The sequence below is a fragment of the Sus scrofa genome, chromosome 14, assembly GCF_054392235.1.
Source record: "Sus scrofa isolate SSC_HxYL_T2T_F1_AM1 chromosome 14, Sscrofa_HxYL_maternal_Yorkshire_Landrace_v2.0, whole genome shotgun sequence".
In the NCBI taxonomy this organism is placed as follows: Eukaryota; Metazoa; Chordata; class Mammalia; order Artiodactyla; family Suidae; genus Sus; species Sus scrofa.
The window spans coordinates 133,935,559-133,948,065 of NC_139396.1; the positions used below are offsets into that span (position 1 = coordinate 133,935,559).

The 12,507-nt window shown below is 40.5% G+C and overlaps 1 protein-coding gene and 1 pseudogene across 2 annotated transcripts in view; one reads left to right on the forward strand and one right to left on the reverse strand.

The window, feature by feature from the left end:
* The first annotated feature begins 3,539 nt into the window (after positions 1-3,539).
* On the forward strand, positions 3,540-4,759 carry LOC146397021 (10 kDa heat shock protein, mitochondrial pseudogene; annotated as a pseudogene).
* Positions 4,760-9,929: 5,170 nt separating this feature from the next.
* Positions 9,930-12,507, reverse strand: part of ERLIN1 (ER lipid raft associated 1) — a 36,335-nt gene continuing 33,757 nt past the window's right edge. Inside the window, exon 11 of one of the 2 annotated variants that reach the window (XM_084992762.1) lies at positions 9,930-12,196. In XM_084992762.1, the coding sequence (XP_084848888.1) occupies positions 11,975-12,196 (222 nt within the window). In that variant the 3' untranslated portion in view covers positions 9,930-11,974. 2 annotated transcript variants of the gene reach the window in all.

Consider the following 12,507-nt stretch of genomic DNA (forward strand, 5'->3'; position numbering starts at 1 on the left):
TGGATTGCTTGTTAGCAAAGTCTTATATACACGTGGAGTGTGACCTGCCAGCCAAAGGCTAGTCTGTGTCCTTGGACAAGGTAGGGGCGGGGGTGGGGTGGGGGGGTTGGGCAAACCTGGAATTGGTTTGGGCTTTATGTACCTTCCTGAAGCTTGACATTAGGAAGGATTCATATCTTTCCTATCTCTCATTCATAAAATCTGCAACTTTTAATTTTTTTAAGCTTCTCCATTACATGCATTATTCCCTTTCAGCACTAATGATTTATTAAATATAAAGCAGGGGAGGAGTTCCTGTCATGGCTCAGTGGCTAACCAATCCGACTAGAAACCATGAGGTTGCAGGTTTGATCCCTGGCCTTGCCCAGTGGGTTACAGATCCGGTGGTGCCGTGAGCTGTGGTGTAAGTTGCAGATGTGGCTCAGATCCCTCGTTGCTGTGGCTGTCATGTAGGCCGGTGGCTACAGCTCTGATTAGGCAGACCCCTAGTCTGGGAACCTCCATATGCTGTGGGAGTGGCCCTAGAAAAGGCAAATAAACCAACCAACAAACAAACAAAATATATATATAAAGCTGGGGAATTAAGAGGTACAAACTATTAGGCATAAAATAAGCTACAAGGATATATTATACAACACAGGGAATATGGCCAATATTTATAACAACTATAAATGGAATATAACCTTTAAAAATTGTGAATCACTATATTGTACACCAGTAACATATAATATTGTACAGCAACTATACTTTGATAAACAATTCCAAAAAAAACACAAAAACTTTAAAATTATAATTTACAATTTTTTAAATTTCTAATGATTAAAAAATTTTATTATGATTTATAATGTTCTGTCAATGTTTGCCATACAGCAAAGTGATTCAGTCATACATATATATACACTCTTTTTCTCACTTTATCCTCCGTCACATTCCATCACAAGTGATTAGATATAGTTCCCTGTGCAATATAGCAAGAGCTCATTGCCCATCCACTCCAAATGCAAGAGTTTTCATCTACTAATCCCAGATCCCCAATCCATCCCACTCCCTCCCCTTCCCCCTGGCAAACATGAGTCTGACTTGTCCATGATCTTTTCTGTTTTGTAGATAGATCATTTGTGCTCTGTTTTAGACTCCACATATAAATGACATCATGACTTACTTCACTCAGTATGAGAGTATAAGCGATATCACATGGTGTCTTTCTCTTTCTGACTTACTCGATATGAGACTCTCTAGTTCCATCCATGTTGCTGCAAATGGCATTAGTTTGTCCTTGTTATGGCTGAGTAGTATTCCATTGTACAAATGTACCACATCTTCCTAATCCATTCATCTGTTGATAGGCTTTTGGGTTGTTTCCATGTCTTGGCTATTGTGAACAGTGCTGTGATGAACATAGGGGTGCATGTATCTTTTTCAATGAAATTTCTGTCTGGATATATGCCCAGGAGAGGATTGCTGGGTCATATGGTAGTTCTGTATTTAAGTTTTCTGAGGTATTTCCATACTGTTTTCCACAGTGGTTGTACCAATTTACATTTCCACCAATGGTGTACGAGGGTTCCTTTTCTCCACATCCTCTCCAGCATTTTTTTTAAGGGCCACACCTGAGGGATATGGAGGTTCCCAGGCTTGGGATCAAAACTGTCAGCCTATGCCACAGGCACAGCAACATGGTATCTGAGCTGCATCTGTGGACTACACCACAGCTCACGGCAACACTGGATCCTTAACCTGCTGAGCAAGACCAGGGATCGAACCCAAGTCCTCATGGATACTAGTCAGGTTCGTTAACTGCTGAGCCATGACGGTTACTCTAGCATTTATTTATTAACGATGGATACTCTAAATGGTGTAAGGTGGTACTTCATTGGAGTTTTGATTTGCATTTCTCTAATAATTAGTGATGTTGAGCATTTTTTCATGTGCCTGCTGGCCATCTGTATGTCTTCTTTGGTGAAATGTCTATTTAGGTCTTCTGCCCATTTTTCAATTGGGTTATTTGTTGTTGAGTTATAGGAGTTGTTTTTTGTTTTGGAGATTAAACCTTTGTTAATTTTCAAAAATCTTCTCCCATTATGTGGGTTGTCTTCATTTTTTAATGGTTTCCTTTGCTGTGCAAAAGCTTTTGAGTTTAATTAGGTCCCAATGGTTTATTTGGGTCTTTATACTCTTTATTCTAGGAGGCGGATCAAACAATATGTTACTGTGATTTATGTCAGAGAACATTCTGCCTATGTCTTTGGGAGTTTTACAGTGTTTGGTCCTACATTTAGGTCTCTGATCCATTTGAGTTTATATTTGGGTATGGTGTTAGACAATGTTCTACTTTCATTCTTTTACATGTAGCTTTCCAGTTTTCCCAGCACCACTTATTGAAGAGACTATCTTTCTTCCACTGCAGGTTCTTGCCTCCTTTGTCATAGATTAATTGTCCATAGGTGTTTGGGTTTATTTCTGGGCTTTCTATCCTGTTCCATTGATCTGTATTTGTGTTTTTGTGCTGGTACCATATTGTTTTGATGACTGTAGCTCTGTAGTATGGTCTGAAGTCAGGGAGCCTGATTCCTCCAGTTCCATTTTTTTCTTTTCAATATTGCTTTGGCTACTCAAGGTCTCTTGTGTTTCCATATAAATTTTAAAATATTTTGTTCTAGTTCTGTAAAGAATGTCAGCAACAAGTCACATATAAGAAATTCCCATAAGGTCAATGTTGGTCTGTTCCTGGAAAGTTCTTCAACTGAGTTCTTTACACTATAAGGATTCACAGGTGAGCCTTCATTTTTAAAAATAAATGCTTTATTGAGATATAATTCACATAGAACTCGCCCATTTAAAGTATGCAGTTTGGGAGTTCCCATTGTGGCGCAGCAAAAATGAATCTGACTAGTAACCATGAGGTTGTGGGTTCAATCCCTGGCCTCACTCAGTGAGTTAAGGATCTGGCATTGCTGTGAGCTGTAGTATAGTTTGCAGACAAGACTTGGATCCCATGTTGCTGTGGCTGTGGTGTAGGCTGGCAGCTGTAGCTCTGATTTGACCCCCAGCCTGGGAATTTCCATATGCCACAGGTGCAGCCCTAAAAAGCAAAAAATAAATTAAAAAAAATATACAGTTCACATTGTGTGGACATGTTTTAATTCTTCTGTGTATATACCCAGAAGTGGGATTGCTGGGCCATATGGTCACTCTGTTTAACATTTTGAGGAACTGTCAAAACATATTCCAAAGTAGCTGTACTATTTTACATTCCTACTAGCAATGTATGAGGATTCCAGTTTCTCCACATCCTTGCCAATATTTGATAATTTGTCTTTTTTGTTATAACCATTCTAGTGGGTATAAAGCACCATCTCATTGTGGGTTTGTCTTTTTTGGCCACACCTGAGGCAATGTTGGATCCTTTAACCCACTGTCCTGGGCTGGGGATCAAACCCGCATGGCCACAGAAACAAGCCAGGTCATTAACCCACTGTTCCACGGTGGGAACTCCTATCTCACTGTGGTTTTGGCTGTCATTTCCCTAATGACTAATGATGTTAAACATCGTTCATGCTATTAACTGTTCATATATCTTTAGTAAAAAAAAAAAATTTGGAGCTCCTATTGTGGCTCAGTGAGTTACGAACCCAACTACTATCCATAAGGATGTGGGTTTGATCCCTGGCCTTGCTCAGTGGGTTAAGGACCCTGCATTGCTGTGGCTGTGGTATAGGCTGGCAGCTGCAGCTCTGATTGACCACTACCCCGGGAACCTCCATATACCTCAGGTGTAGTCTTAAAAAAAAAAAAAAAAAAAAAAAAAAAAGGAAAAATTTTTGTCTTTTTAGGGCTGTACCTTCAAGGATATGGAAGTTTCCAGGCTAGGGGTTCAATCAGAACTACAGTTGCCAGCCTACACTACAACCACAGCAACTCGGGATCTGAGCCACATCTGCAACCTACACCACAGTTCACGACAATGCTAGTTCCTTAACCCGCTGGGCGAGGCCAGAGATTGAACCTGTATCCTCATGGATACTAGCTGAGTTTGCAACCTACTGAGCCATAATGGGAACTCCCTATAAAAAAACTTTTTTAATTGTTATCCCCATCTTTAACTGTTTTTTTTTTTTTATACTCCTAGCACATGCCCAAAATTTCTATAGCCTCATCATAGTTGGAATTCTATGATTAAAGTCTATCTTCCTATTAGCTTGTTGATTCAGAGAGAACAAAGACTGTATGTCTTATTCACTATTGTTTTGTTCATTATTGGTTCAATAATTAACATATTTTATAATGGTTCCTGGCACTCTACACTTGTTGAATTGTACTTAATTTGATATTCACATTGCTTCTCATTTTTTTTTCTTGTGTCAGGAGGGTTGCTTTTCTCCATTGAAAAGGTTTTAGGAGGTCTTTCCTTGTGGCGGCGTGAGAGCAGAGTAGCAGCTGTGGTGGTCAGAGTCATAGCAGGACAGGCATTTAGAAAGTTTCTTCCTCTCTTTGACGGAGTATTAGTTCAAAGAAGTGCAGCTGAAACAGTAACCAAAGGAGGCATTATGCTTTCAGAAAAATCTTGAGGACAAATATTGCAAGCAGCAGTAGTAGCTATTGGATCAGGCTCTAAAGGAAAGGGTGGAGAGATTCAACCAGTTAGCGTGAAAGTTGGAGATAAAGTTCTTCTGCCAGATTATAGAGGCACCAAAGTAGTTCTGGATGACAAGGATTATTTCTTAGAGATGGTGACATTCTTGGAAAATATGTAGACTGAAAATAAGTCACTGTCAAAATGGCATCACATGAAGCTGCCCCATTCCACTGAAGTTCTGAGATCTTTTCATCATGTAAATAATTTCCATGTCTGTCTTTTATAATAAACTAATGATATCCAAACTGAAAAAAAAAAAGAAAGAAAAGAAAAGGTTTTAGGAGTCACCTCCTCTCTGACCCATTGCACTCTTGTCTCCCATTGGTTGAGGGTTGTCCCTCAGGATGTATGTGGGGAATGACTACAGCTCTTACAGTGTGGGAGGAACCCTGTGGTGAAAAACATTAGCTGCATACATGGCATTGTTGAGGCATGGAGGCCCAGCAAATTGCATGTATTTTAAAATACAATAGCATGTGGTGCTCCTATTGCCTAGAACACATTCCACCATCACCACCACTCTCTCCAGGTGGCTGGCTACCTCCTGTGTATCCTTAAAATTTTGGCTCAGGTCTGGCACTGCCTCCTAGAAACCACCAGACTGTACTCTCACCTGTGCTGACCCTGATCCGGGCTCCCTGCATCCAGTGTGTACCCTGCTGCAATACTTATCACACTATTATACCTGCCTATTTATCTGCTGTACCACCCTACCTCCAACTCAAGGCTAAAAGCTTTTGTTAACCTGGCAACTAGCATATACTACCTGTCCAGTACATATTCATAGGAAGAAAGGAAGGAAAGATTTAAAAATACTTGGAAGATATAAAATTGACAGAGTTGATGTCTTAGTCTGCTTGGGCCACTATAACAAAATACCATAAACTGGGTGGCTTAAACAACAAACATTTCTCACAGTTCTGGATACTGGGAAGTCCAAGATCAAAGTGGTAGCAGATTTGGTGTTTGGTGAGAGCTCTCTTCCCAGTTTGCAGATGGCCTCCTTCTTGCTGTGTCTTCATATGGCCCAGATGGACATCTTTCTTGTGTCTCTTCTTATAAGGGTACTAATTCTATTTATGAAGTCTCCACTTTCACAACCTAGTTACCTTTCAAAGGCCCCACCTCCAAATACCACCACATGGGGCATTAAGGCTTCAACATGACTTTTAGGGGGATACCTAGTAGCAGACAGAAGGTAGAAAGGAAAGAGATAAGAAAAAAGATGAAAAGCACTAATTCCAAAGAAACACGGTAAGATTAAACAAGTAAAACGTCATCGAGCCAGGGTTTGTATAATAATGGACACTTAGGGGTGAGTAATGAATTGACAGTAAACTAGTTTTTGATGCTTATACAAAGACAAGAGACCACAGGAAAGCCAAGAAACTAGCACAACTTATTGAGATATCCTAGAGGGGTGGTTGAGGTTTAAAGTCAAGTTAGCTTAGGTCACTGCTGATGAAGACATAATTCAATGTCTTATCCTTTTTTTAAAAAAAAAATTATAGTTGATTTACAATTCTTCAAGTTCTGTTGTACAGCACAATGACCCAATCACACACATTTCCCTGTGCTAGACAGTAGGTCCCCACCACCCATCCATGGCAAATGTTAACAGTCTGCATCCAAAAAACCCCCAAAATGCCCATCCACCCCACTCCCTCCTCCTTTCCCCTGGGAACCCCAATTCTGCTCTCCTTGGCCAAGATCTGTTTCTGGTTTTTTTGACAGGATCATTTGTTCCATATTTTAGATTCCACAAGTAAGTGGTATCATATGGTATTTGCCTTTTTCTTTCTGGCTTACTTCACTTAGTGAGACTCTCTAGTTCCATCCATGTTGCTGCAAATGGCATTATCTTTTTTTATGGCTGAGTCATATTCCATCGTACATATGTACCATATCTTCCTGATGCATTCATCTGTTGATGGACATGTAGGTTGTTTCCATGTCTTGACTACTTTAAATAGTGCTGCAAAGAACATAGGGGTGCATGTATCCTTTTCAATGAAATTTTTGTCCAGATATATGCCTAGGAGTGGGATTGCTGGATCATATCGTAGTTCTGTATTTAGTTTTTTGAGGTACCTCCATACTGTTTTCCATAGTGGTTGTACCAATTTACATTCCCATCAACAGTGGAAGGTACCCTTTTCTCCACACTCTCTCCAGCATTTTTTATTTGTTGACTTGTTAATGATGGCCATTCTGACTGGTGTGAGGTGGTACCTCACTGTGGTTTTGATTTGCATTTCTCTATTAATTACTGATGATGAGCATTTTTTCATATGCCTTCTTTGGAGAAATGGCTATTTAGGCCTTTCATCCATTTTCACTCTAAGATCAGGAAGAAGACAAGGATGTCCACTTTCACCACTATTATTCAACATAGTTTTGGAAGTTGTAGCCACAGCAATCAGAGAAGAAAAAGAAATCCAAACTGGAAAAGAAGTAAAACTATCACTGTTTGCAGATAATGATACTATACCTAGAAAACCCAAAAGACAGCACCAGGAAACTGTTAGAACTCATCAATGAATCTGGCAAAGTTGTAGGCTACAAAATAATACAGAAATCAATTGCATTTCTATATACAATACAATGAAAGATCAGAAAGAGAAAATCCAGAAACCACCCAATTTACAATCCTATCAGAAAGAATAAAATATCTAGTAATAAACATACCTAAAGAGACAAAAAACCTATACTCTGAAAACTGTAAGACACTGATGAAAATCAAAGATGACACAAACGATGGAAAGATATACTATGCTCTCGGACTGGAAGAATCAATATTGTCAAAATGACTATACTACTCAAGGCAAGATTCAATGTAATCCCTATCAAGTTACCAAGGACATTCTTCACAGAAGTAGAGTATTTTGAAATCTGTATGGAAACACAATAGACCCAGAATAGCCAAAGCGATACTGAAAAAGAAAAACAAAAATGGAGGAATCAAGCTTCCTGACTTTAGACAATCCTACAAAGCTACAGCCATTAAAACAAAATGGTACTGGCACAAAAACAGAAATATAGATCAGTGGAACAAGATAGAAAGCCCAGAAATAAACCCAAGCGCCTATGGTCAACTACGACATGACATAATCTATGACAAAGGCGACAAGACCATACAATGGAAGAAAGACAGTCTCTTAAATAAACCGTGCTGGGAAAACTGGAAAGCTACATGTAAAAGAATGAAAGTAGAACACATCTAACACCACACATAAATATAAACTCAAAATGGATTAAAGACCTAAATGTAAAGACACTATAAATCTCCTAGAGGAAAACATAGGCAGGATGCTCTTTGACATAAATCATAGTAACATCTTATTTGATCCACATCCTAGAATAATGACAATAAAGACACAAATAAACCAATAAGATCTAATTAAACTCAAAAGCTTTGCACAGCAAAGGAAACCATTAAAAGAAAAAAACCCAAAAAGATAACCTACAGAGTGGGAGAAAAATCTTTGCACACAATGAAACAGACAAGGGCCTAATCTCCAAAGTATACTAACTCATGCAACTCAACAACAAATAAACAATGTAATTGAGAAAAAAAATTCTTTTTTTTTTTTTTTTTTTTGTCTTTTGTCTTTTTTGTTGTTGTTGCCATTTCTTGGGCCGCTCCTGCGGCATATGGAGGTTCCCAGGCTAGGGGTCGAATCGGAGCTGCAGCCACCGGCCTACACCAGAGCCACAGCAACGCGGGATCCGAGCCGAGTCTGCAACCTACACCACAGCTCACGGCAACGCCGGATCGTTAACCCACTGAACAAGGGCAGGGACCGAACCCGCAACCTCATGGTTCCTAGTCGGATTCGTTAACCACTGCGCCACGACGGGAACTCCGAGAAAAAAAATTCAATGTGTTTTCTGATGTACCTATATGTATCAGGCACTGTGCTCTCTATCCACCACAGCTGACAGTCTACTCAAAATAGAAACATATACTGACTCTTACAGGCTGGGTGAACTAACACACCCCAACAATCACCATGTGCAAATCACTATTCTAGGTGCATAAGCAGATCTTGCTGAATCCACTGAATAGCTCTGCAAGAATGCATAAACAAGTTCGGAGATATCAGGTAATTTCCCATGGTTAAATACTAAGTCCTGACATGGACACTCTAGCCTAAGGTCTATGTCTTTTTTTCCCCCCACTACTCACTTACATTTCACACTCATCCTTTTGTTCTTTCACCCAACATAAGTGACCAACCCATATAGGCCATGTTAGGCATGAGCAACAGATACCATCCCAGGGAAGAGTGGGATCAGAGTCCCTGCCCCTGGAGAGCTGAATATTTGTGAGAAGAGACATTAAGCAGGTAATATGAAGTGTCACAAAGAAGGACATATAGGGTGCTGACCTGAGCAGGTAGTTCTGAGACTTCTCTGAAGTGCAGATTGGCTAGGAGTTAGCAAAGGAAGGTTGGAGCTATAAAGGAGAAAAAATGGGCCAGGAGGATGGAATAATACATGAAAATGGACAGAGAGTAGGCTGGAGAGGTCAGTGGGGGCAAATCACATAGAGCCTTGCATACATACATTTGGGACATAATCCTAAAGCAACCAGAAGCCATAGCTTCTAATTCACAAAAATTCCTTCCCTACGGCAAGAGACAGAAATCACTTCATTTTAAGACCTGTCAAAAGCCTACAGGATAATTTGTTTCAATCAAATTTTCCTGGCTTGTAGCTACAGATAAAGGACACAATGGGGTTGGATTCCACAGGAACCCAAGTAAAAGGTTGCTTTTCCCCAAACTCCCAATTACTGAGCTCTGCTGCCCCAACATCACTGTGAAATTGCCCACAGAAGGGAATGCTGAGAGCTTGGGAAGAGTAGGTCTAATCCTGGCTTTTGAGCTAACATCTGAATTAGTGAAGTTAATTACATCACGCCATTGCCAGTTATAATTTATACAGTGTCCTTCCTCCACCTCAGGATAACAGCCCTCCCCTCCTCAGTGTAAGTGGTTCAGCTCTCAGGCAGGCTGTGAGGGGCATGATGCTCCATCCTCCCCCTTCCATCATCTGCTGCTGGCTGCATCCCACAAAGAATCTGAAAAATATTCCTTCTTAAATTCCATGAGTCATGAAGAAATGGAAACCCTGCTTTCAAAATTCTTACAAGTTTTCCGGGAAAGTAGCCTCTATAGTGAAGTTAAACTAAGTAGATAAACTGGCTCCCTAGCTGAAATGGGCAAAATAAGCTGAGGAGCAGGTTAAGCAACAAAGAATGGAGACATATGGGAAAAACACAAATCACTGATAGTAAAATAATTTTATTTAGTTTCTTTTTTTAAAAAGGTAGCATTTCACATATAAATTTAGATTTCAAGATTACCAAAAGGAACATCCCTGAAGGAGGGACGGACTGAGAGCTCCACTGAGCACAGGGAAGCACACTCCATGGAGAGTTTAAATGGAAGTCCTTTCTTGAAAACTTCACAGTGCTATTTCCCTGTTCCTCAACTCTGCCACCAGGGCTTGTGGCTAGTAAGAAAACCCACATCCATCACTTTGGGCAACGGCTTTTAGTTCATGGGAATAGGACACATCTCTAAGAATGAAAGCACAAAGGTCAATGATCCAGATTACCCACAATAACTGTTATTTATATGCAGCAATGGTATATGGCAGATAAAGAGTTTATTTTATAGCTCTAAAATTCTTTTAAAGAGGGCTAGAGAACATAAAATTCATTCATAAAGAGAACATATGTAATTGAATGAGCAAAAAAAAAAAAAATATTCTTTCCCTATTACAAATGCCTTTATAGGACAAAACCCAGGTAAATGACCTTAAATCTGGGATTCCTTTTCCATGTTAAGTGTTTGGCACAAACCATAAGCTGTCATGAGAGTGACAGTTAGCTTAAAGGTTTCTGGAAGTGGTCCCATGATTTTTCTATCTGGTTTGAACACAGTGTACACAAAAGATGGCTTAAACTGCATAAACTCAGGCCTAATTACAGGGCACACTGATTCAAGAAACTGTGAAAGGAAAAAAGGTCCAGATGAAATAGATCTCCTATAGCCACAGGCAAACTCTGTCATCTTCTCAAGGAAGATTAAACCCACTGGTTGCCCAGGAAGTCAGTAGAATAATCCTGATCTCCTAGGTGAGGTGAAAGCTGGGGAATAACTTTGATTTCAGCATCTCAGGGCCAGGAGGGAAGGAGACAAAGATAACCCAGGATGCATTCTAGGTTACTCTTTGTTCCATCCTATGTGGACCCCTGATGAACAATATTGAGGAGAATCCATGTGCTAGTAACCATGGCAGCCCCAGGATTTGACCTTTAGGCAGAGGTACTGGGGCAAATGAATGTACCCCAAATCCAGTTTTAAAAATAAAAACTTCCTGCAGTTATGATACAATACTGTGCAGTGAACAGCTAGGAACTGGATGCTGCTCCTATTTCTGGTTAAAGTCCTGTTCCACTCCTGGTCAGAGCTGAGAGGTCACATATAAAGAATTGTCTGTGGCTAAAAACCAGGCACCTTAGTCACACATAGCCTGGGGCAGTGAAACAGACAGCCATCACCCAACTGAGGGGAATGCAAAGCCCCAGAGGCTTGGTTCAAAACAAAGGTTTCATCTTACCCAAACTTCAAACCAAGCTCTATCTCTGAGCCTACTAATGCAATAAAGTAATGATTAGGAATCTCTATAAGGAATCTCTGATTTGGTGGCAAGGTGCATATCACAACAGGCCACCATTTAGATGGTAGGAGAACAAAAAGGTGCAAATCATATCAAGTAATTGTTGCTTAAATGGAAAATCTTTCCGGGGGAACTTCATTGGACTAGATGCTAATCACGTGGATGAATGCTGGGACTGGACCCAAAGAGAGAGCCTGGGTCCTGGTATAATCAGTCTTTACACTTACCACATCCTGGTCGTCTTCTCTCTGGCTTCCTATCTCTTGGATGGCTGAGCACACATTTCCCCAGGGACCAATGTAAACATTATCCAATAGATCTCAGCTTAGAAAACACAGCTTGTTATATATTTAGTGTTTAACATTCCAGTGCAGGCAGTATCTTAGCATCAGACTTTCTCTCATTCATGAGTACCAGTTTAGAAAGGAATACACAGGATACTTGATAAAACTGTGGCTGAAAAGACGGTTTGGGTGCCAGGCAGCCAGCTCTATCCTGCAATCAGCTGATGAACCAGGCTACCACAGGAGAGGCAGAGCAGATGGAGCATGAGTCCTCTGTAAATCTGAAGAGACGTATAACCATTGTTCCCACTTAACCCCTTGGGCCACATCTTGATATGGGAGAACATTTCCACCTGTTGCATCAACCTGTGCTCTCCTTGTTTTGGATGGGGCTCTCTCCAGAGGGTTCAAGAGCCTCCTTAGAGGAGGGAGAGCTTTTTCTTCCAGTCCTAACATCTGAATATTTCAAAGCACAAGAGGAGTCCACAAACATGCTAGGGATGCTGCTGCCAAAGTAGATCTTACTGTTAGAAGCAATGGCCTGGTACCTCTTGAGTTCCAGATATTCCGGGGTCAATTTGTGCTGTGAGAGGCAAACAAGAGCAAAAGCATCAGCACATTTTGGTGCCAACAGTCAACTCTCTTTCCTTACACACATCTCCCTATGCTGAACATCACTATGCAACTTTGAACTGTTAACAATGACCCTCTCTCACTACCAAGTGTGGCTATCACATTAATAGCATTTTTCAGAATGGCATAAAACTACTGCCCCTTTCAGCACAAGGCTGACTTCAATGACAAAGTCTTGATACTTGTGCCTGGCCAGCTTTTCTCATGACAGATTTGGATCACTGGTTTGGAAACTAAATTCCACTCAGTTTCTATAGAGCT